The sequence below is a fragment of the Camelus bactrianus genome, chromosome 21 (assembly GCF_048773025.1).
Source record: "Camelus bactrianus isolate YW-2024 breed Bactrian camel chromosome 21, ASM4877302v1, whole genome shotgun sequence".
Taxonomy (NCBI): domain Eukaryota; kingdom Metazoa; phylum Chordata; class Mammalia; order Artiodactyla; family Camelidae; genus Camelus; species Camelus bactrianus.
In genome coordinates this window covers 8585862-8610099 of record NC_133559.1, presented here as the reverse complement: position 1 = coordinate 8610099, position 24238 = coordinate 8585862, and the positions used below count along the sequence as shown (strand labels likewise).

Genomic DNA, 24238 nt, shown 5'->3' with positions numbered 1-24238 from the left:
GAAGTGCTCCAACTCTGTCACCAGCTCCCATCCTGCCTGACCTGGGGTGTGCCTAATCTTTGACCTTCCATCTCCAGTTTCCAGCTGTGACCAGCCAGGAACTTGAGGGTGGCCAAGGGGAACTGGCGTCTGCTGCTTGCCCTAGCCCAGCCTGGCCAGGCTGTCCATGCCGACCAGGGCTTGGGTTACTGAGTAACTTGGGGTTGCTTGGAGTTGTTCTTTACTGGGGTCACCTCCTCCTCCTCCCTGCTCAGGAATCCCCAAAGCCAATTGGCTCTTTTTGCTCCATCAAACTATCCTCAGTGTTTATGGAGAACAGAAGAGAAAAGGCAAAGCACCAGAATCAGTAAGACACTCGTTCGTTCATTCATTCATTCATTCATTCAACACATCTTTGCTGTATGACCTCAGGCAAATTGTTGAGCCCTCTTTGAGTCTCAGTTTCCTTATCTATAGGACTAATTATATTCCCTTTGTAGGACTGTTACAGGATTACAAATAGTTGATGTAGAGTGCTGGCATTTTCATAAGCACTCAACAGATATAATTATTATTGTTCTGACTGGCTGAGCAGAGAGGGCAAATGCATTGCTGTCTCCAACATACTTCGGGCCACACGTGTCTCTGGGGACAGGAATGGATGGAGGGGGCAGACACAGTCTTGATGTGTTCTCCTGTCATCAGCTGGAGGGGATGGCCAGCAGGATCTGAGGCCCAGGACAAGCACATTCAGGAAAGGCCATCAGACCAGCAACCCCAGCGACATAACAATTCTTGAATAGAGGAGATTTGGTAGAAGGCAGAGACTTCCTTCATTCAACAAACATACAGACTTGGGGTTCTGGAGCAAAACTCTGCCTGCTGTGCAAGAGGATGACTCATCATTTGAAAAATGAGCTACGGACACACAGGCTTGAGCACAGACCCAGCACTGACTGTGGGGTATTGAGTGACTGTTCATCCAGAGCTATTCATCTTTACTGGGTATTATCAGAGCCACTGAGTCATAAGATTGTGAGGGCACAGCAGAAATCCACTGTACAGTGGGGAAATGGCATATTTGGGAGCAGGCCTGAGTAGATCCAAAAGACACATGCTAATTACATGTCAACCAGTGGCCCAGATTCCTATGTCATCTATGTCCCTTGCTCCAGTGCTTTTCCCTCAACTTCTATCTATGGCCTCATGGGAAACTTTCCAAGGCCAATGACAGTGGAACCAAAACTCAGGCCTGATTTTGAACACTCCCTGGATATTTGATAGGAAGGTATTATTGCTATTTTCAAGTGTAATAATGATGTTGCCATTAGTTTTCAAAAGCATTCCTTATCCTTTAGAGATACATATTAAAATATTTATAGTGAAAGTATATAATGTCTGGAACTTGTTTGAAATATCTTAAGGGAGGAAATGAATGGGACAGAAATGGCCATGGTTAAGCTTGAGTTAGGGATAGATGGGAGTTGATATATTATTCTACTTACTTGGGTGTACGTTCTAACTTATCTGTAAATCAAAGTTAAAAACAACTTAATCTGGCCCATGGATAGGTCAGCATGATACACTGAGGTCAGCTGTAAATGGGCTGCAGCTGTATCACAGCCTTACCCAGGGGTGGCCCTAAAGGACATGGTGAAAGGAAATCCTCTCTGGGACAGAGCCTTGAGCATCACACCTAGTGGTTCACTTTGTATGGCAGAGGTGGCCTCAGGTCGAGTATACATGGACAGTAGTGGTGAATGGCTTCGGTGGTTGATCAGGGCCCCGGAAGGAGAAAGAATGGAAAATCAGAGACAAGGAAGTATGGGAAAGAAAACACTGGTGGAAAATTTGAGGAAATAATTAAAGTGACTTTTTGCTTTCAGTAATCAAATTATATTCCTAACAGTGAAATAAGGGTGATTTGGCTCTTTTATTCTTGAACATGACTTTATCTAACACCCTAGCCTTTCCAATCAAAACTGGGGAGAGCAGAGTCTGAGAGTAGTTCTTCCTCTCACAGACTCTTAACCTTGTGGTGCCCCGAGCTCTAGGTTCTGTCTCTTCATTCTCCAGGTCATCTCCTCCAGTTTTGTGGCTTTCAATATCATCAGTATACTGATGTCTACCAAATTTTTATCTCCTCCCCAAGCCTCCCACTGAATTTTGTATGTGTGTGTTTAATCATGCCCAAGGGCAGCAGCATGTCTACAGTCAACACGATGTCCCACGTTCCCAACCAACACAGACAGACCGACGTTCCGTCCATGTAAAGCTGGTTAATGGTGACTGTGAGCAGGCCCAGGACTGGAAGCTTTCAAGACTTTACTTTTTTTTTTTTTTTATCACCAGCCCATTCCTACTTAAATCTTCTGGTAAACTTGGGTATAGTAGGGCTTCATGGGGATCCAAACATTCTTAATAAGGCTTTGAAGCACCTCAACACAGGACCGTCAAGGGACCTGCTCAGGCAGCCCCAACCCACAACCAACGACTTGGAAAGGTCCCACTGAATTTAAGTCATGTATTTAACTGCCTGGTGGACATTTCAGCTTAAACATCTAACAGGCATCACAAGCCTAACACAGTGAAAACCTAGCTTCTTTATCCACTCCTACTGTTTCCTCCCCCAGGCTTCTCCATCTCATAAATGAAAACTCGATCATTCCAGGTGCTCAGGGCAAGAATCTGGAGTCATCCTTGACTTCTCTTTTTCTCACACATCATATTCATCCATCACCAAGTCCTGAGAGCTATGCCTTCAAAATACATTCAGACTACAGATATTTTGTACCACCTCCACAGCTACCACCTGGTCCAAGCCACCCTCACCTCTTGCCTGATTAAAATAGCCTCCTCCTCATCACCTCCCTGATCTCACCTCCTTCCACTCTTCCTTGCAGTCATGACACTGCAACCATCTTGATCTCTCTGTTCTTCCAGAATTCCAGGCACATCTCATAGCCTTGGCACTCTCTGTCCCCTTGGCCTGGAATGTTCTACTCCCATATAGTTCATTCCTTCCCTACCTTCAGGTCTCTGCTCAAATGCTACCTTATCAGTAAGGCTTCCCCTTCCTCCCACAATCTTCCCCATCCCCCCACTGTACTACACCACTGGTTTTCACACATTTTGGTTTCAGGACCCTTTTACACTCTTAAAAAAACTGAGGACCCAAACAGCTTTTGCTTATGTGGATTATATCTCTCAATATTTACCTTATTAGAAATCACAGTATTTTAAAATACTCACATATTCAATAGCAACTTCACATTAAAAATATTTTAATGACAATAACTGTATTATTCAAAGCAAAGTTAATGAGAGCACTATTTACATTTTTACAAATCTCTTTAATGTCTGGCTTAATAGAAAAATAACTGGATTCTCATATCTGCTTCTGCATCCAATCCGTTGTAATATCACATCCATGCAGCCTCTGGAAGAATCCACCGTATACTCATTAGAAAATGAGAGTGAAGGCAAATAATGTCTTAGTGTTACACAAAAATTGTCTTGACCTCACGGATCCCCTAAAAGTGTTTTAGGAACACTCAGGAGTCCTTGGCCCCATTTGGAGAACTACGTATACTCTATATTTTAATAGTCCTTATCACCACCTGATATACTATGTATTTACTTGTTTTCTTATTGTCAATCTCCCTATACTAAAATGAAAACTCCATGAGGCAGACTTCGTTCTGTCCACTGCTCTATTCCTAGCTCCAAGATCAGTGCCTGACATACGAGAGGCACTCGGTAAATGAATGAATGAATCAATGAAGAAATAAAGGAAGAAGGAACAACAAATTCAGGATTATTTCATCACAGAGAATGCAGTGATGCTGTAAAACATCTCTCTCCCTCTTTTTTTTTTTTGATTAGGAATTATTTAAAAAAATTTTTTAATTGAAGTATAGTCAATTTACAATGTGTTAATTGCTGGAAAAAAAAAGTCTCATTTATAAAGCAATTCAATTGCTGTATTTATCCTAGAGTCACAAGTACATATCACCCAGATAAAACAATTGGCCATCTATAACAAATTTTATTACATCCACACCCCAACCCAGGCCCGTCTACCAAGGTTATTTTGAGGCAAACCGCAGACATCATATGCGTATGTTTTTGTATATATCTCTAAACATAAGGACCCTTAATTTCAACATTTTATTATGAAAATATTCAAGCATACAAAAAAGTTGAAATTTTTCCAGCAAAAACTCAGATAACCACTACCTAAATTCTACAATAACATTTTATTTGCTTTGTCACATAACTATCTGTCCATCCTTCCATCTATCCATTAATCCACTTTTTGCTGCATTTCAGAGCATGCTGCAGACATCAATATACTTCACCTCTAAACCTTTCTTTATGGATATCATTAATTAGAGTTCAATATTTGTTTACAGTTTCTTTTTAAGGTAAAATTTACTTCAATGAAATGCACAAATCTTAAGTGTACCATTTGATGAGTTTTGACAAATGCACCGACTTGCGTAACCCAAACCCCTATATCAAAATACAGAATCATCAGCCAGTTCCCAGTCAATCCTCTTTCCCAGTCCACCCAACAGCAACCTTTGTTTTTAGGTTTTTTCCACCATGTATTAATATTGCGTGTTCCAGAGCTTCAAATAAACGGAATGGTACAACGTGCGTTCTTTTCTGTGAGATGTCTTTCAGTCAGCGTAACACTTTTGAGATTCACTTGTGTTGTTGAATCAGTAGTTTGTTCCTTTTTAAGGCTAAGTAGCACTCCACTGCTTGAATAGAATGGTTTATCCTAACCTATATATCATTATGGAATGTCCCTCTTTATCTCTGGCAGTACATTTGCCTTAAAGTCGACTCTATCTGAGATTAATATAACCACTCCAACCTTCCTCTGCTTACTGTGAGCATGGTATATTTTTAACCATGCACTTACTTTCACCAAAATGTATCTTTATAATTAAAATATGCCTTATTCAGATTGACTCCTGAGTTTCTTCGACACAATCCTTTGACAGCTTCTTTCTGCCTGATAGGATAAGATGTTCTAGGCTCAGATTTACCCATTGCCTGATTTCATTTCCAAACCCTTTGTCCAAACTCTGGTAGTTTCATAACAGATTACTATTATTAATTTATATAGGTCTTTTACCTTCCATTCTCCCTCCACCCCAAAATGTTTTGCCCATGGTGTTTCTACTATCTTATGTGTGACTCACTGCTCTTTGAAAGCTTCCAGTGGCTCTCCAGTGCTTCAAATAAAATCAGAGCTTCTGATGGTTTTAGCAGAACATTTCCCCAGGAAAGCAGCTCTATCTGTTCTCAGCTGCTCTACATTCTGCTTCACGTCCCATATTCTAGGGGGGGGAAATCTCTTCTTCTAATTTCTGATGGCTTATTCCCCTACCTCTAGGTCTTTGTGCAAGCTTCCCAACTGACATGGAACTACCTTACTTCATCTGTCCACGCCACCCAATCCAGCTCCTTCATTAGGTGGCATCATAAGGCCACTTCCTCCAGCAAGATTATTCTGTGGTTGGTCCAGTTGTATTCTACTAACCATCTTTGCTCAACCTCCATTCCCCCTTAGAGTACTACCAAAAATTACAATTAATTATCTGTCTTATCAGCCCTGTAAGATAATAAAAACCCCCAAACTGTCTCTTCTGTAATATGCTTCCCCAAGTGCCTTGTACAGTGCTTTGCACTCAGTGAGCACTTATTATGAGCTTGTGAACTTACAGAATGTATATGCCCAGATTCTGCCAAGGGTTTACTGGAAAGAGAGAGGGGAAAACATACACAGTAACTTTGTTCCACAATTCATTTACTGAATTGGGGCAGGTGATTTAACAACAGATTGCGAGATAAGGCTGGGAGAGAAGAGTTCTTGCTTTCCCTCCCAGGAGTCAGTTGTGTCATGGATGCTTGTAAATTTTCCAAAATAGCCATCTGTTGTTGGGCAAGCTGGGTCTGAAGCTGGAGATTGGCATACATACGTTCTAGGAGTCCTAGGCATTCCTTGGGCTTGTGGTCAATTCCTGAAGGAAGAGCAGTGGAGGTGCAAAGGGGACAAAAGAAGATTTTATAATTGGACAGAGGTGGGAAGGGAGCTAATAAGATGACTCCTCTAATCTTTCTGGGCACAATTTAACCCAGATGCACCTTTGCTCAGCTGTCACCTTCTCCATGAAGCCTATCTGGACACCCTATTTTAATTTGAAACCAATCACTGGAACTTATTACCCCCTCCTTTGCTTTATATTCCCCTTAGTATTTATGATTATTTGGCACATTTTGTAATTACTTATTTAATTGTTGGCTAATTCCCCTTTCTGGAACGTAAGCTCCAGAAGATAGGGATTTTTGTCTGGTTTGTTCATTGCTGTATCCACAGCACCTAGAAGAGTGCCTGGTGTGTTAAGTGTTCAACAAATATTCAATGAGTGAATGAAATGATCTGGGAGTGAGGCCTAACTTCCCTTTCAAGAGCTCAGGGGATGCCTTGGCCTTCTTTCGCTCTTATCTGATATATTAAGTTCTTAGCAGGGACCTGAAGTTCTTCCTGTTATCTAACCAGTCTTGCTGCATCAGCCCAATATTTGTTCTACTGTTTTCAACTACATGATACACAGACAGCTCTTAGTTAACCTTGGTAGTTATTTACCCATTGTTTGTGTATTTTTTTGGTCTTGACTTCTTTGTTAAACTCTGAGGTCTTCAAAAACAGGAGTCATGACAGTCTAGTCCCCTGTTTGACTCCCCAGTGGTATGCTAAATATCCACTGATATCCCCATAGGAGGATGAATAACTAAAATTCAAAGAAACTGACCTAATAGTTACTATTTCCTTGCCTGGCCACTTTTTAACTAACATTATCAGCAAGCAATAAAGTTTCCATTTCATTCTGCCTCACCTAATAAAGGTGCTGATAAGCAAGGAGACAATACAAATTGGTAGAATCAAGAAGAAAATAAAATCAGTAGAACTGAATAATCAGCAAGCCACCAGTGGAAAATCTAGAGGTGGCTTGACCCAGAGTTGGCACCAGATCAAGACAAAGCTCCAGCCACCTCCTCCATGCATCCTCTCCCCTTGCTGAGACCATCTGGGAAATCCACCCTGCATCCTTACCTGAGGGCAGCTTTGTTGCCTGGACATTCAGGAAAGTGGCTGGTGGGGAACTTGCTTGAAGATTAATAAAGCTGGGAGAGGGTTTGGCTCGACAAAGAGGCACAGCATTACCTTCCCCTTTGGCTGGAACAAAATCAGAGGCAACTAAGTCAGAGCTCATTCTGACAAGGACAACCTTTCTGATTAGATCCCTGCATCTGGTCTATGAATGCAGGTGCCAACGCCCTGCCCTGAATATCTTCAAAGAAAGGTATATAAGACAAAAAAGGGACCACAGTCAGACTAAGGGAAATCAAGCAGGGATGGGATAAGCCAAAGCCTACCTTGCTTTCATTTTACAAATTCTTATTGACATGCGCTACATGCCCACTACTGTGCTAGATGCCAGAGCTGCACAAGACATCTAAACATGGTTTCTTCAGTGCTGAATATCTAGTTAGGGAGACAAATCAGACACTGATGAAATGGTGATATAACAGGACACAATGAGTCTGACACTCTGGAGTGCAAATAAGCCCTTTTATCTTTTAGCTATACTAAGATGGGATTAACATATAAAAATGAAGGTTTTCGAAAAGAGGGGAAAGATCAGTATGAGTACAGTAGTCAGAGAAGACTCCAGGCAGGCAGAGGATGTTTACTGGAGCTTGAAAACAGGAAGCTTTTGATAAATAGAAAAGATATTTCAGGTGGGAGAAAAAAGGATAGCATGAGCAAAGCAAGGAAGCAAGAATATGGCTGGAATGACAAGGAGCCCCAGGAAACTGGCCAGAATTAGGGTAGGAAGAGCGGGAAGGCAGGATGGGCCATGGAAGACCTTTTCCAGAAGCCAATCTGAGACTTTAGCCTTTCTCTTGAATACAGTGGAAAGCCCTTGAGTCTTTTATGATTAGGAACTATGATAAAAAAATTTATTTTAATTAATCTATAGGGATTAAAATGAGCTGGATGTGGAACTTCTTAACAGGGAAAACAGATTACCTTTGGGAAAAAATAGTCAAGTTAGAAGAAAATTTGATTTGTAAGGAAAAGATGGTGAGTCTGATAGGAGACATGTTATTTTTGTTTACTGCCCAGGAACTCTTCCTCTGGGAAACTACTCTTTCCCTAGATTCCAGGCTTTACTGGTGGGGCTGCATCAGACCCTTCTCCCCAACAGAAATAGGCATGTGACCCAATGCAGGCCAATCATGGTATCCTGTCCCCCCTGGCAACTATGATTGATTCAAGGGATAAGCACTGAGGCAAGTTGGGCCAATCATTCCCTGGAACCAACACATGTATTCTGCATCAAAGCCTGCTTTCTTCTGATTTGCTGTGCTAGGAAGACATAAAGTTGGAGCCAATGAAAGTGACCGAATTTGACCAGCAGTCCATGAGAAGCAGATACAAGCAAGAGATTAGAGATGAGAGAGTGTAGGAGAGAGATGAATAGATAGACAGATACCTACTGACACTGAATCCCCGGTTCCAGTCCCTGCGGCCCTGGTTTTTGCATCTCTTCTTCCTATTCTGTGACTTCCTCAGCAACCCTCCCAACTGCACAAGCCTCTGAATTTCCTTGTTACCCAGAGGAATCTGAGTTGGGGTAATTAACATAAATCACATCTGGGACATATTGGATCTGAGGAGAGACTAGGTAGTCCAAACAGAAACGCCTTGAAAAACAGCCAGAGAGATGGCCCTGCGTTCAGGTGAAAGGTCAAACTGCCAGGCCAGCCACGAAGAGGTGATGAAGGAGCTGCAAAAATAAATGAGCCCTCTGACGTCAAAAACTATGAGAGAAAACTGGACCTTTGGGGAACCCTTCCTTGGGAGTTTAGAAGATGAAAAGGGAGTAGAAAAGTAGACAGAGAAGCAATGGATGGAAAGGCCGAGTAGCTGGGACCATGAAAGAATTCAAGGGCTTGGGACAGTGGGGAGTCCATAATTCGCGTCAAAATGAGATCAGAAAGGATAGAAAAGTTGGGTGGGGGTATAGCTCAGTGGTAGAGTCCATGTTTAACATGCACAAGGCCCTGGATTCAATCCCTAGTACCTCCAGTTAAAAAAAAAAAAAAGGAGAGAAAAACTGAATTGATTCATTCATACATATACGAGATAGCTAAGTGCCTGCACTGTGTCAGCCACTGAGGCTACCACAGTGAGCTAAACAGACATGGTTGTTATTCTCACAGAACTGAAAGTACTGCAGTGTAGTCAGTAAGTGATCAAGCAAGCACGTTCCTACACCCCGTAAGTGCTAGAAGAGCAGCTAACCTAATCTGTGGGGCTGGGGAATGTGGTCAGGGGAAGTGACCCGGTCCCAACTGGGATCTGAAGGATGAAGACAGGGTCTCTTCATAAAAAACAAGCCTGGGGGCAAAGATGTGACAAGTAGGTTGTATGAAGGAAGAAGTCTTATTCCTGTTCTTTACTCAGTGCCAAGAGGAAGAAGCCTCATAGATGGGTGCCAGGCTAAGGTGCTTTCTGTCTGGAAAGGCACCTAACCTGTGAAAATTCAAATCTGTTTTATTCCCTGACAGTTATTCTTGGTGAGGGAAATTTGGGGTTTTTTTGCATTGGGTTTGTAGTTTTTTTCTAAGCCTACTGGAGGTCTTCCATCTTCTCCATGCTCCTGCCCCAGAGTCATCAACAATCATTTAATGGCTCATGCAGCGTGGTAAGGAGCCAGAAGCTGAAACTCAGGCCTCAAGATTCTTCTCACCATTTGCAAAACTCGTTAACTTCCACGCAAATGCACTTCTAAATAATATGAGCCCTTCCCAGGTGTATGAAGATGCATTTTCCACTGGGTTGTAAGGTTTGAAGAATATTTTACACACAATCCATACTAAAGGAACCATATTATGACTAGACAATATATAACAGAGGATGAGGTTGGAAGCAGCAAAAGGAAGCAGAACAGAGAAAATAATAAATAATAAATAATAATAGAAAATAGAAAATAATAATAATAAAAATGCTTTACACACATCTTCTACATTTCTCATGATGACCCTAAAGAGTAGGTAGCTTTATCTCCATTTTTTTTGAGAAAATTTAAGTTAGAAAATTTGCTAGATTCCACAATTAGTACGTGGCAGTGCTGGAATTAAATCCAGGCTTATCAACTCCAAAGTCATGCTCTTTACCACTGCACAATATATTCTGTGAAAAGAGCTAGTCCATTTATGTTCAAGTTATGACAGAGCAGGCCTCTCAGATAAAATAATCTACTCCTCCCACAGTTATCTGAATAGGCTCTGGAGTCAGATGGTGTCAGGCACTTTCCTGGCCACCAGTGGGACTATACCACTCAAAGTGAGTATCTGTTCACTCCAGTCAACAGTATGTCTTCCAAGTCTTAAGAGGACATACAAAGGAAGAATAATATATTCACCCATATATAACTACTGAGCATCTATTATTTAATAGATTCAGTTGTAAGCACTGGGAATACAGGAATGTTCCCATTTAGTGGGAAATACAGAACAAATACAAATACTTTCCAATTAACTAAGTAACAGGAATAAACATACATACAACTAGCTTCATTTTCCCCAAAGCAGAGCAGTTAAGGAAACCTGATTTTTAAGGGAGAGGAAGCAGGGCCTCTGACACACACCTCTTCTGTTAGTAGGATGATTAGAATGCTGCGCCATCTGAACACCAACAGGTGTGGTGCCTGGGAAAGAATCATAGATAGCATCACGTGATCAACAACCCACGCTATTATTTCCCTACTAACAATTTCATAAGTTCTCTCCAGCAGATCTCAGGCTTTTCCAATTTGGGGACGAAAAAGTGTCAAAGGGGATATTCCATTTAAGGTCAAATGTAAGTAACTGTTCTTGAATTGTTCGTATTCTCATGGTCCCATCACTATTTTGGAAAAAGTTGTTTCTATTAGTATTGCATCCTTTTTTCTGGCAAAATAGTACTTTAACCATGTCCAAACCTTAAAAATCTCCTACAAACCGGCAAATTCTCTGTTTTCTCTCCTCGTTTTAAATTTCTGCTGCGTTAGCCCTTTTCCTGCCCTGTATGGTAATTTAAAAACTCTGACTCCCCAACATCTCTAATGGATCAGCAAGCACATCGGATGAGGAGGGCAGGGGAGGGAATGGGCGTGGAAAAAGAAAATCTGAGAGCACTACAGGAAATACTTGAGAAAATGTTTTAGCAAGGGTAACTAGGGAAAAAGTAAGCCATCAACCTCCGGTACCGCTCACAGCCTCAGCAGAAAGCATCTGCTTAAGAAACGAAAGGTCCAAGCACAGCAGCGAGTCAGAAGCAATAAACCACAACTCCCAGCGTGCCCAAAAAGACAGTTTCCGCCCAGCCCGGCCCGATCGGACTACAACTCCCATTTCACCCCGCGTCAAACCGGTCAGGTCTTCCCTCAACCGCCGGTTGAAGTCCCGCCCCTCTATTCCTTCCCGTTGCTAAGGCTGGAACGAAAGCTGTGGATACAAGCTTTTCTTGACCTTCGCGGCCCAAGAGGAGCCGAGACACAGTAGTTTAGTGATCTCACCTGCGGTGTTAATCGAAAGCCTCACACCCAGCACCCACCCTCGTAGTTGATACACATGCGCAGTGGCGTGCCGGCCAACTGCCGGAACTTTGGCGCTTGCGCTGAGGTTCGCGCCGCACGCGGCCGGGAGCGGCCACCCTATTGCGCAAGCGCCTGTGCCCTCGCCTTTCCACGATCGTGCTCTCTCTATCTAGCTTGCCCTGCCGTTCTTGCGTAGAGGGCGGGGCTAAGGATGTTAATTGGCCTGTTTTCGTGTCGGTCAGTGAGATGGGTGCGGTGATTGGTGGCGACCCGGAGGGTAGCGGGTTTAGGTGTAAGCCCTAAGGAGGTAGCGTTTTCTGGGCTTCTCTCTGGTTCTCTCTCTCCAGAAGGTTCTGCCGGTTCCCCCAGCTCTGGGTACCCGGCTCTGCATCGCGCCGCCATGATGGGCCATCGTCCGGTGCTCGTGCTTAGTGAGTTGTGGGAAAGCCGGGGAAGGGACCCCCTTTTCGCCCCTACCTTTCCGCACTTTACCGCCCTGCCCCAGCCCATTCCTGCCCTGGGCCAGCCACTGAGCCTTCCAGTCTTTCATTTCGGAGGCTGCTGCTCCCGCTTTCTTCTCTTCCCGTAACCCATTCTCCTGTCTTCACAGACGCAAACTCACCTTCCTGTCGCCGAGCCTCTTGTCTTTTCCGGCACTGGCCTCGGGAAGGTGCTTACCACTCGGCTTTCCGTTCTTCACCCGCAACCCCCGCCCCTGCACCCTTCCTGGAGCGATTTTAAGCATGTAGCTGAATGAATAGTGGTTTTTTGTTTGGCCTAGCTTTATAACCTTAATCCATTCCTTATTAGCGGTGTGGCCTCGTCCAAATTGCTTGATTGGAACGTTTCCGTATTTATTATTGGAGTTAAGTGTATTTCCTATTTGTGAGGGATTATGAGGCTTAAATGAGTTAAGTGGGTGAAACTTCAAAAGAGGGTCTGGACAAACAGCGAGTGGTATCCTTGGTCACTTTTCTTTTCAGTAACGGCCCACTTGAATTTCCTTTCAGCAATCCCTGTTCCTGAAGTAACCTTATGTCCCTCATCGGTTTGTCTGAGATGTAATTACTCCCTCGGTGTCTCCTCCGTCGTAATCTTTCCCACTTACCAACGGAGTTTTCCCAGATTTCTTAACTGGTTGTCTTTACCTGTCAGGAACAGCTCAGATTTCTTAGTAATGAGTCCCATTTCTGTTGTCTTCTGGTATGTTTCCATTCTGTGTAACTTCTGTACCTCATCTTCAAGAGCACCTGAGAGGGCTTTGTCCCTCCCTTACCATTCTGTACACAGAATGCTGTTCAGAGATTTCACCTATTTTCTCTGTACGTGAAAAATAATTTTTCAGAAAAAATTCACTTAACCCAGAAAAAAAAACTATTCTTTCTGATTAATCTATCAGAAAGGTCCATTCAGGAAGTTACCACTGCCTGAAGTAGGACTCAAAATCCTAAGAGTTGTGAGCTTTCAGATTTGATGGGACTGGATTGAAACATTTACAGCAAATTGTAGGGGAAGTATAATTTGGAGAAGGGAGTGAAATAAACATTATATTGGTTCAATTATAACCATTGGTTTGTCTCCCAGGGAGTAGGCCCTGGGCTGAGTGGTGCATTATGAGCCCTTTTGAGGTTCAGGTCTGCATCCCTGGCATTAGTGGCTATAACCGATTAGGCTTCCTATTAAAATACGTAGTCGGCTTTTACTGATGGTAAATGAGTTACTGAGGCATTCTGATTATATATCCAAGCATGGAGTGACTATCTTGCAAACCAAGACGCTTTTGAGTGTGTGTTCTCATTCCACAGAACACTGGGGGATTCGGGGAGCTCTATCAGTAACTATGCTGGGACTGTCAGTACGATTCCCCATTTCCAAGTATGAGAATACGAACCCCCAAACTCTCCCTTTTTATATGAAGCAGTAATTGATGCTTTTTTAGGATCACCAGCGCTTTGAGAATCTGATGGATGTCAGGTTATGAATCCTCACTGTAAATATGTGACTGGTTAGAGGGAAAGTGATGATCAGGATACCAAAGTTGAAGTTTTATAGATTGTTTCTTAGTATTCCAAGGGTTGAAGTAAATAAAGAAGTAGCCATAAGTACATACATTTACTGTTTTAACAGTTTTTTTTGAGGTAGTCAGCTAGACTGAAAATAAGCTGCACGTATTTAAAGAGTACAATTTGATAAGCTTTGGTCGATGTATGCATCTGTGAAACCTGGGTGTGTTTTTATTTTGCCAAGATTGAGAAATAAGTAGCTTATATACAATGGGCAATCCTGGGGTGTTGCCTTTTGTTTTTATCTATTTTAGGCCAGAACACAAAGCGTGAATCTGGAAGAAAAGTTCAGTCTGGAAACATCAATGCCGCCAAGGTAGCATATCTTTTAAGTTGTTTTTAGTAGTTTGCCTCCGTGGTATTTCTGAATTTGCAATTTGGCAGAGGAAAATTTGACTTCCCTTTCTTCAGGACATTTCCCTCTTGGTGGTATGGAGGAGGAAGCCTTCCGTCTCTGAGCTAGGCCTAGTGGTCTTCTCACGTTAACTTGTGCATATTCTGTTGCCGTATATTGTTCTATAGTAATTGTATTTGTGTCTGTCATACTAGACTGAGTTACTTGAAGGGAAAAACTATATTAATTCCCTTTTGTATTCTAGTATTCGCTGTAGGTCCTAGATAGGTATTCAGTAAATATCTTTCAAATGAAAGAATGAACTAGCCCTAGATCTAATTTAGCATAGTGTGGAGGCCACTGTCATGATGATAAATACTAAGGTGTGGACTTTCCCAGGACTGCTGGGAAACTTAAGCTTTGGGAGGCATGTCCCCCTTTTTTTTTCTTGTGAAAAGGTATTTCTTTCCTCATCCAAAAGACATTCCCAAAGGGGTAAAACAACAGAATCTAGCCACATGGCATGCTACATTTAAAGTGGTTGCCAACTATATTTTAGAAGTGTCTGTTAAAACACTGGCTTTGTGGGTTAGTCATGCCACTTCTCTTAATACACTCACCATCTGATTTGTGCTTACATGTCTTATATTTTCTTTCCAATAGACTATTGCAGATATCATCCGAACATGTTTGGGACCCAAGTCCATGATGAAGGTAGGCTTATCTCTTACTGAAACTTTGATTACAGATTTTCCCTTTCTGTTTTTGGGGACATTTAGGTATAACTTTTGCTTTTGTCGTAGATGCTTTTGGACCCAATGGGAGGTATTGTGATGACCAATGATGGCAATGCCATTCTTCGAGAGGTATGACTTCATTTTGCCTTCTAACATTTCATAAAGAACCCTTAAAGAGATAATATAAGTAATTAGTTTCTTTGGGCTGCTGTAGCAAATTACCACAAACTGGGTGACTTGAAACAACAAAAACTTACTCTCATGGGCCAAAGCCTGGCGGTCCAAAAATCAAGGTGTCAGCAGTGCCATGCTCCTTCTAAAGGCTCTGGGGAAGAATTCTTCCTTTTCTAGCTTCTGATGGTTGACCACGATCCTCGGCATTCCTTGGCTTATAAACTCTCCTTCTCAGTTGTCATACGGCATTCTCCTGTGTGTCTCATAAGGATTTAGGGCCTACCCTAATTACCCCATGACTTCATCTTAACTTGATTACATCTGCAAAGACCCTGTTTCCAAATACAGTCACATTCACAGTTTTCAGGGTGTGGGACTCAACATGTCCTTTCAGAGGACACAGTTCAACCACAACAGTGGTGCTCCTAGTAAATAAGTTGAAAGATACTGTTCTGTTTTCAAGAAACTTTAATAGTTAAGTCGTCATAAAGCATTTTTCCCCAAAAAGAAGGAGACTTGGAAAGGTGGTTTACTTAGATAATTTGCAAGGCCACTTTTAATCTTTCCATCTGTGGTAAAACAGTAAAAGAAAAGTGCGTTGGTGAAAGCAGGAAGCTCAAGAGTTAGGACCAAGCAGAATGGGTTAAGAGGTCTTTGAGTAGTGTTGATTCAACGGCAATCACATTTTTCTTTTCAGATTCAAGTGCAGCATCCAGCAGCCAAGTCCATGATTGAAATTAGCCGGACGCAGGATGAAGAGGTTGGAGATGGGACCACATCAGTAATTATTCTTGGTAAGAGGACAGCGGGAGGTTGATAGGGAAAATTGGATTGAAAGGTTAAGATTTTTGCCAGAATTAATGTCTGTGTCATATTTTAAGAAGAAAATTTTCACCAGTTCATTAATTATAAATATTTAAATAACTTGTTGCTAATTTTCTATGTATTCTCTCCAACTGAGTAAAAAATAGTTCATCGTAGTATAGGATAAGCATTGCAAATCTGGTTGAATAAAAACAGTCTGTTCTAGTTATTCACAATAGGTTATGTAAGTCACCACAAACAGTGAATTACCAAATACCAAAACATCACTCCTTGGGAAAGTACAGGGTTAGGTTCCTTAGAACCTCTGGTCACATACTTATCAACTCATAAATACATACCTTATTTTATGTTTTGTTTGACACCTTATTTAATATATATTGTTGATTCATTAACATTGAACTCATGGCCAATAGCACTATAGCTAATGTTGGAATAAAGGTTATGTAATAAGTTATTTTCTTTATAAGGCACATCACAGCCTTCTTGCACTTAGGAAAACTAGATAGTACTTTAGGGCTACATTTAGGCCTTTTTAAACAGTATATCACCAACAAAATGCACAAAAATGTGGAAAACGTGCCACTAAATGTACCACATAAAGGACAGTTGTCTACAGGATGAGAGCTGAAACAAGGCAGAGCATTACCTTTTTCAGTCTGACCTGGGAATGTATGTACTGGGTAGCTTAAATTTTTTATCTCTGCACATGTCTGTGAATGACCATGAAAGTGCAGCAGACACTGATTTTGAGGTTATAAATTTTAGTGAGTAGCCAAATAGACAAATATTGAATCTTTAAAACGAGTCTTGGCTATGTAAGTTTTAATAGCTAATCTTTCTACTTCCTGTAGGATCATAAAAGATCACTTTTGAAAATTCAGCATACTGCCTTTGTTGTATAAAGTTTAAGTTGATTATGGAGTTTTTATAATAGCATTCATTTTTCAAGAAATCTGTAGCAACATGTTTTTAAGAATTGAGAAAAAACTTAAATTAGAGGATGCCAATTTATAGTGTTGGCCCACTTGCCTAAAAAGAGTCTTTACAACAAAATTATTCATAATATGAACTTTTTCAAAGGTAATATTTTAAAATTATTTTTAGAATTTATTTGTAGTAGTCCATTTTGAAAATGGTGAGTTGCATGGACATTGGCTTGAGTTGCTACCAGCTAATCACATCTTCAGATCCAGTTCTTTTGTGGCTTCAGAATTAATTACATATGGCTAGTTCTGTACTTTGAAGAGAAACTTAGGATGAAAGAGGGAGGTAAAACTTCATATGCTTTCTCACTTTTTTGGATAGAAGATGAGCTTTAGATTATCAGGCAGAATTTTCTAGCTGGTAATCTGAGTTGAATCTCCTGGGAGGTATTAGGTAGGTTAAGTATCCATGAGTTAAGTGTCTTAGAGGTAGCTTTTAAAAAAGCAAAACTTGACCATTCCTAAAGATATCTTCCTTCTATGTTACTGTTCTTTAACAAGGCATAGCCTTTTCTAAGTTAACTTACTAGAGCATCTTTTTAAATATTTGATTATCTTTCTTTTAGAGACTAGCTTTTGTGTGTATCTGTGTATTACTGTGTGTGTGTGTGTGTGTGTGTGTGTGTGTGTGTGTGTGTGTGTGTGTGTGTTAGAAAGTAGGACAGCTTTTAAAAGAAAAGAAGATTTTACCAGTAATCCCTCTTCCAGAGGGTAAATTTTTATGGGTTTTCTTCCAGGTATAAGGTTTTGTGTGTTTTTTGATTTTAGTACCAGCAGTTTTACTACACGCTAGGTGTTGAAATAATAATAAGCAAGTCAGATTTCTTTTGTGTATTTTTCTGTTTCAGAGTCTTTGGGAAAATGTTTATTTTTTGTTTAGAAAACTGATAACTTTTTAGTTAGATCACAAGAATAAACTCTAGGATCAATCTTTGATCATTTAAAATATATCTGATGAGGCTGTTTTCTTTCTGAATTGGCTTGTACAAAGGATAAAATTTGGAATAGTATTGGCATATTTTTTGGGAGAAAAAACTACTTTAGAAAAAAACAGGTATTTTTAGAAGCATAATGAAATTACCTTGATATCCAGCTAGGTACTTGTCATAATGTTATGGTATATGTATCCTTTTCCAGCGGGGGAGATGCTGTCTGTGGCTGAGCACTTTCTAGAGCAGCAGATGCACCCAACAGTGGTGATCAGTGCTTACCGCAAGGCATTGGACGACATGATTAGCACCCTTAAGAAAATAAGGTATTGGGGGTGGGGACCAAAAGTGGGTAGTGTCAAATATGGGAGGCCTGGAACACTGCTCTGTTATTGGGTGGCAAAAGAAGGCCAGGCACATTACACACAGTAGTTTACAGCCTGGTGTTGTTTTGTGAGAAGGAGAAACAAAGAGGAGCACACAATGAAGGGAAGGACAAGAGAGATAAATAAAAATGTTTGGAAAACGGCAAAGGATATAAAGCAGGCAAATAAAAGGAGCTCGGTTCAGTTCTTCAAAATATATTTTGGTTACAGTCTGCTGGTTTCCACGTTAGACACTGCCGTGGGAAATGTGTAGTAAGTAAAATAGAGCTGCCCTCCGAAGTTTTAGATTCTGGTTCTATTTTTAGAGAAATAAATTAAGGAGTTAGATAATTATTTATTCAGGACTTATATTAAAATACCCTACCATCATGTATGATCACAGCTAATTCAGTCAGTACCCTAACGTGCTGTGAAGGATGGTAGCCAGCAGTTTTCCATTAAAATCAAAAGGACTGGGAACTAGATTCCCCTAGTTCTGCCTATTGGCCCACTGTTCTGGTCATCAGGATATAGATGAAGGATTTCCTTAAATATCCAAGATCCCTCTGAGCATATTATTCATTTTCTCTTTTCTCCAGTACCCCTGTCGACACCAGTAATCGAGATATGATGCTGAACATCATCAACAGCTCCATTACTACCAAAGTACTCAGTCGGTGGTCTTCTTTGGCTTGCAACATTGCCCTGGATGCTGTCAAAACTGTACAGTTTGAAGAGAATGGTCGGAAAGAGATTGACATCAAGAAATATGCGAGGGTGGAAAAGGTAAACTCTTCAAGTGTGTGATTTGGAGACACATTATTTCCTAGCATGAGTCATCACACTGCACTTCTGGAGGAAATTAGTTTAAATCAGAGCAAGATACCTTTATTGTTAGAACCAGGAAGAATATTTGCTAACCTGGAATGCAAAAATTTGAAAAAGAGGGTACCAAGGAAGTATCTAAAATAATTGTTAGCTTCACTCCCTACATAAGGTTTATAGGGGTAAGAAAAGGGCTTATTGTTGTGTCCACATTTGTGTATTTGCATGTGTATCAGCCGCTTGGTCAGAAAATAAACAAGGGCTCTACAGCATAGTGCTAAGAAGCTCCAGGAAAGCTTTCTCCTTCTCTACTAATTTAAAATTTAAAAGTAGCATTAATAGCTTGTGGCCACTAGATGGCGACCTATGCCTATACTTCTTGGGAATTTTAGGAAGTAGAAGGGAAATTCAGAAAGTAGAAGTCTGCGCTCTTTTAAATCTTTGTCAATTACTGAATTTCTCTGAGTCTCAGCTGGCTTTTAAATTGTGTCTTGTGGTCTAAGACTGATGTGCTCCCTAGGGGAAAAGAAATACGATTGCAAATGTAGTTTTTGAGGTTCATGGAAAAAAGATACTTTAGAAACTAAGTGGTGGTCATTTGGGAAAGATGAATGTCTGGGAAGGGAATTGAGAAACTGTCTCTTGGGTTGTGGATTAAAGTGGATCTTTTGCTCAGATACCTGGGGGCATCATTGAAGACTCGTGTGTCTTACGCGGGGTCATGATTAATAAGGATGTGACCCATCCACGAATGCGGCGCTATATCAAGAACCCTCGCATCGTGCTGCTGGATTCTTCTCTGGAATACAAAAAAGGAGAAAGCCAGGTAAGTTTCTTGGCTCTATTCCTTAAGGTTGATGTGAGAATCTGTTACTGTGGATAAGGGAAATAAAAGATGTTTATTACATGCCTACTCTGTGATCATTACATGTAATCTCTGATTCTTACAACAACCCTTGGGAGTAGATGATACTGACTTCCATTTTACAGAAGAGGGATCTACAGCTCAGGGAAGTTAGGTTTATTGCTTGAGGAACACAGCTGCTGTTGGCCAGATCAGGATTTGAACCCAGCTTAGTGTGGCTTCAATTCCACACACACTATCATGCCACTTTTCCTAATGCATCAGTAGGACATAGAGTAGGAGTTAATTGAGCTTTGAGGTGCCAAAGAAGAATTTCCAGAGAGCAGGAAGCTCAGAAGGCTGTCACCTTTGGATAAAACAAAATAATTGAAGCTTATCAAACAAAGGTTGGGAATAAGAATCAGTTTATTAAGGAGGAGGGTGTACCTTAGCGGTAGAGAGTGTGCTTGGCATGCACAAGGTCCTGGGTTCAATCCCTAGTACCTCCATTGGAAAATAATAAATAATAAACATAAGTAAATAAAACTTAATCCCCGCCCCCACAAAAAAAAAGACAAAACAAAAAATCAATTTATTGTTGGGAAGAATTAATACCCTGAATTACCAAGCACACTGGTAGATCAGAGGTAGCATTGAACTGAGTGGCTAGAGACCTTAGCCAGACTCTCCACTAATTGCATTATGACTTTGCTTTCCAGTTGCTCTATAATTAAATGGAGTTAAACTAATGATTGCTAGAGCTAAACTGGCTTATTGAGGTATGGGGCCATGGATTATTCTAATTCATGCTTTCTAGGATACATGAGAAGGCTGAGGGGAGGGAACGTAGTAGTTGGGATGACCCTGAAGAGCTTCGTCAGTCCAAAATTTTTAATTCAGTGTGACTTTTCTTCACTGCACAGACTGACATCGAAATCACGCGAGAAGAAGACTTTACTCGAATCCTCCAGATGGAAGAAGAGTACATTCAGCAGCTCTGTGAGGACATTATCCTGCTGAAGCCGGACGTGGTTATCACAGAAAAGGGCATCTCAGGTAGGATTCTAATCATTTTTCCAGACTACTATTGAAGTAGAAGAGGGTGGGTGTTTTTTGTCCTCCCACATTGTCATAGACTGATCATAATGAACATGTGATGGTTAGGGCACATTGAGGATAAAACCAGTTCAGAACCCAGGGTTTCTGGCTTCCAGCTTGACACTTCTACTCTTTCAGATTTAGCTCAGCACTACCTCATGCGGGCCAATATCACAGCCATCCGCAGAGTCCGGAAGACAGACAATAATCGCATTGCTAGGTGAGTAAGCCAGGTAAAAATAAGATTCTTCCTATGTGTTTCTGTTTTGGAGCTTCATAATGTAGTCATTGTTACCTGGAAAAGTTTAATATAGGGTACAGTCAAATCAGTTACAGGTGGAGTTAACCTGGGTTTAGCTGTCTGCCCTCTTCAGAAGTTCTCTGTGTAGAGTAACAATTATTTACTGCATGAGTCTCTTCTAAACTGCTCCTAACAAGTAGTGACAGCTTATGGTTAGACATCTGTGGTCACTACCTTGATATAGGGGTCCATTATGGAGTAGTCTGTTTTAACTAGCTCAGTATAGCAGAACCAACAGTTAACTTGATTGGATCCTCAGCTGCTGTTAATGCAACTTTAGATTGCATTTACTATTTCTGCAGGTGTATCTATGTTCATATACCATCCATTTTTTAATATTTTTTTAAATAGTAGATCTACCCTAACATCACATAATATGTCATAGATCCAAATTGAATCTTATGCTTGCTCTGAAATGGCAGTGGGCGTAAATGCATACACTTAGTTGACTCTACATGCCCATATGTGGGGGGAAAGAGTGACAAGTAACGAATTAATCATACATTTATCAAAATTGGGTCAGATACATACTTACACTCTTTCTTGCTTGACCTTTTCCTTGTCTTTAGTACAGTCTTTTTATTTATCTTGAGACCTAACTGGGAGTATAGGATGAATTTTGTCTAGAAATGACCACTATGGGGTATATACATGTTAGATATGCATAAGAACTCATTTACCCAAATCTTAGGGTTCCCTAAATACACTTTGAATTAAACTGTATCTGGTTAATAGTAGTTGTCTTAGACAAGCACTATTTCATTTATAAAGCCATATTTAAGGAAATTTCACCTATGTATTTGGAAATCTATTTCACCAGGCAGCCAAGACCTCTTGAGTTAGGTAGAAATGTTACTAGCGACCCACTTTGCCCTTGCCCTTATCCCCTGACACAGACTGTAGGGGCTAGGAAGATGAGTAAAAGTATCTGAAATCATCTGGTCTGCTTCCTGTCCTGCTCCTCCCCGTCTAATCAATAGAGCCTGTGGGGCCCGGATAGTCAGCCGACCAGAGGAACTGAGAGAAGAAGATGTTGGAACAGGAGCAGGCCTATTGGAAATCAAGAAAATTGGAGATGAGTACTTCACATTCATCACTGAGTGCAAAGATCCTAAGGCCTGCACCATTCTCCTCCGAGGGGCCAGCAAAGAGATTCTCTCAGTGAGTCAGCCTTGGAAATGTGACTGAATGATCTAAGTCTTTCCATTTTTAATTATGGTTTAAAAATTTAAAAACATAAAATTTACCAACTTAACCATTTTTAAGTGTATAATTCAGCAGTGTTAAGGGTGTTCACATTCTCATGTAACAAATCTTCAGAACTTTATCTCCAAAAACTGACACTGTACCCATTGAACAAGGACTCATCATTTCCCAATTTCCTAGCAACCACCGCTTCCTTATTTTTCAAGTTGAAATTATGAGTATTATGTTTTTTCCCCTCAGTGAAGTTAAGTTAACATATCAAAGGCACATAGCTAGAAAGTAGAGTTTCCACTACACCATGCAGCCTCCTAAAGTACACAGTTAGGACATAGAAGGGTATTGCCGTGAAACACAGTGACAAAGGCCTGGATGGATACAGAGTGACACCTCATTCCCTGGCCTTCTTGCAGTTATAGTTATTGTGGTTTTCCAGGGTAAATAGCGTCTGCCCTGCCCAAAAGGTTCAAAGGACCTTTCTTAGTGGCCCTCTTTGCGGTTTAGCAAACTTCGCAGTCAGGAAGTCCTTTGGTGCCTCTGATTTGTTTCTGAGTCATCAAACTGGTTTTATACTGTTTGCTTTCCCAAGGAAGTAGAACGCAACCTCCAGGATGCCATGCAAGTGTGCCGCAACGTTCTCCTGGACCCTCAGCTGGTGCCAGGGGGTGGGGCTTCTGAGATGGCTGTGGCTCATGCCTTGACAGAAAAATCTAAGGCCATGACTGGTGTGGAACAATGGCCATATCGGGCTGTTGCCCAGGCCCTAGAGGTCATCCCTCGTACCCTTATCCAGAACTGTGGGGCCAGCACCATCCGTCTACTTACCTCCCTTCGGGTGAGTTCCTTTCCAAGCTGTTCTCTTGATGGGGTAGAGAAAGCTGTGTTTGGCCTAAGAGGATGGTTTGTGTCTCTTTCCAGGTTCTCCTTGCACCTTGTTCCCTTAAAATTCTTCATTCTTAATTTTTGACTTGTTTGCTGTCTTTGCCATTTCCCCTATTCCCTACCTTATCAGTCCAGTATATTTGATTTTTACCTAATGGTCTCTGTCAACTTACTTATTCCTAGTATTTTCCCCTTTAACTATTTATGCTTGTTTCAACTACAGGCCAAGCACACCCAGGAGAATTGTGAGACCTGGGGTGTAAATGGTGAGACAGGTACTTTGGTGGACATGAAAGAACTGGGCATCTGGGAACCGTTGGCTGTAAAACTGCAAACATATAAGACAGCAGTGGAGGTGAGGCTCTATAAGACATATGCTTTGCTGTTTATTTCCAGATAACCAGAAAATAGCGTGTTTGGCCCAGTCTTAAGGAGGGGGGTATAGAAGGCAGGGTTATTCCCCAAAATATCTCTCAAGGAATTCCATCCCCCTACTTCTCTTTAGCTCATTTAAAAAGCAAGGTACCAGCACAAGCTGCATCCCTTGCTTGGGGAGAACTACATTTTACTTTCAAGACTCTCAAAGGGTAGATTTCAGATAAAATGGTAATTATGTAGGAGGAGCTAGGTGATACGTCTAAAAGAAAACAAGTGTCCTTCCTTTCTTTCCTGACCGCTTTGGGGCTGTGGTTTTTCTCCTAGACTGCGGTTCTTCTGCTGCGGATTGATGACATCGTCTCAGGCCACAAAAAGAAGGGTGATGACCAGAGCCGACAAGGCGGGGCTCCTGATGCTGGCCAGGAGTGAGCAGTGGGCAAGGCGACCTCAACGCACAGAGTCTCCCCCTCCCCTGAGCCAGACTGCCAGGGACACTGTGGATGTCTTTGTTTGGAAGGGATCAGATTGAGGGGCAGCCCCAGTCCCTTTCTGTCCCAGCTCAGTTTGCAAAAGGCACTGACATGTAATTCTTCTCTATTGTAAGCGTTCCATTTAGTTTGCTTCCGATGATTAAATCTAAGTCATTTGA

The 24238-nt window shown here is 41.4% G+C and overlaps 2 protein-coding genes across 2 annotated transcripts; one reads left to right on the top strand and one right to left on the bottom strand.

Annotated features, from left to right (window-relative positions):
• Positions 1-3254: 3254 nt before the first annotated feature.
• TSACC (TSSK6 activating cochaperone) lies at positions 3255-11794 on the bottom strand. Its single transcript, XM_045515916.2, has 4 exons — positions 11628-11794; positions 10719-10778; positions 7112-7234; positions 3255-6017 (listed from the first exon to the last, which is right to left on the bottom strand). Exons 2-4 carry the CDS (start codon positions 10753-10755, stop codon positions 5800-5802), a joined length of 378 nt encoding a protein of 125 aa, XP_045371872.1. The 5' UTR covers positions 10756-10778; positions 11628-11794; the 3' UTR covers positions 3255-5799.
• Positions 11795-11922: 128 nt separating this feature from the next.
• Positions 11923-24238, top strand: CCT3 (chaperonin containing TCP1 subunit 3). The gene is made up of 14 exons (XM_010953894.3): positions 11923-12079; positions 13966-14027; positions 14709-14759; positions 14849-14911; positions 15654-15750; positions 17902-18019; positions 18658-18844; positions 19560-19709; positions 20651-20783; positions 20964-21045; positions 22107-22287; positions 22919-23164; positions 23435-23566; positions 23914-24238. Exons 1-14 carry the CDS (start codon positions 12049-12051, stop codon positions 24016-24018), a joined length of 1638 nt encoding a protein of 545 aa, XP_010952196.2. The 5' UTR covers positions 11923-12048; the 3' UTR covers positions 24019-24238.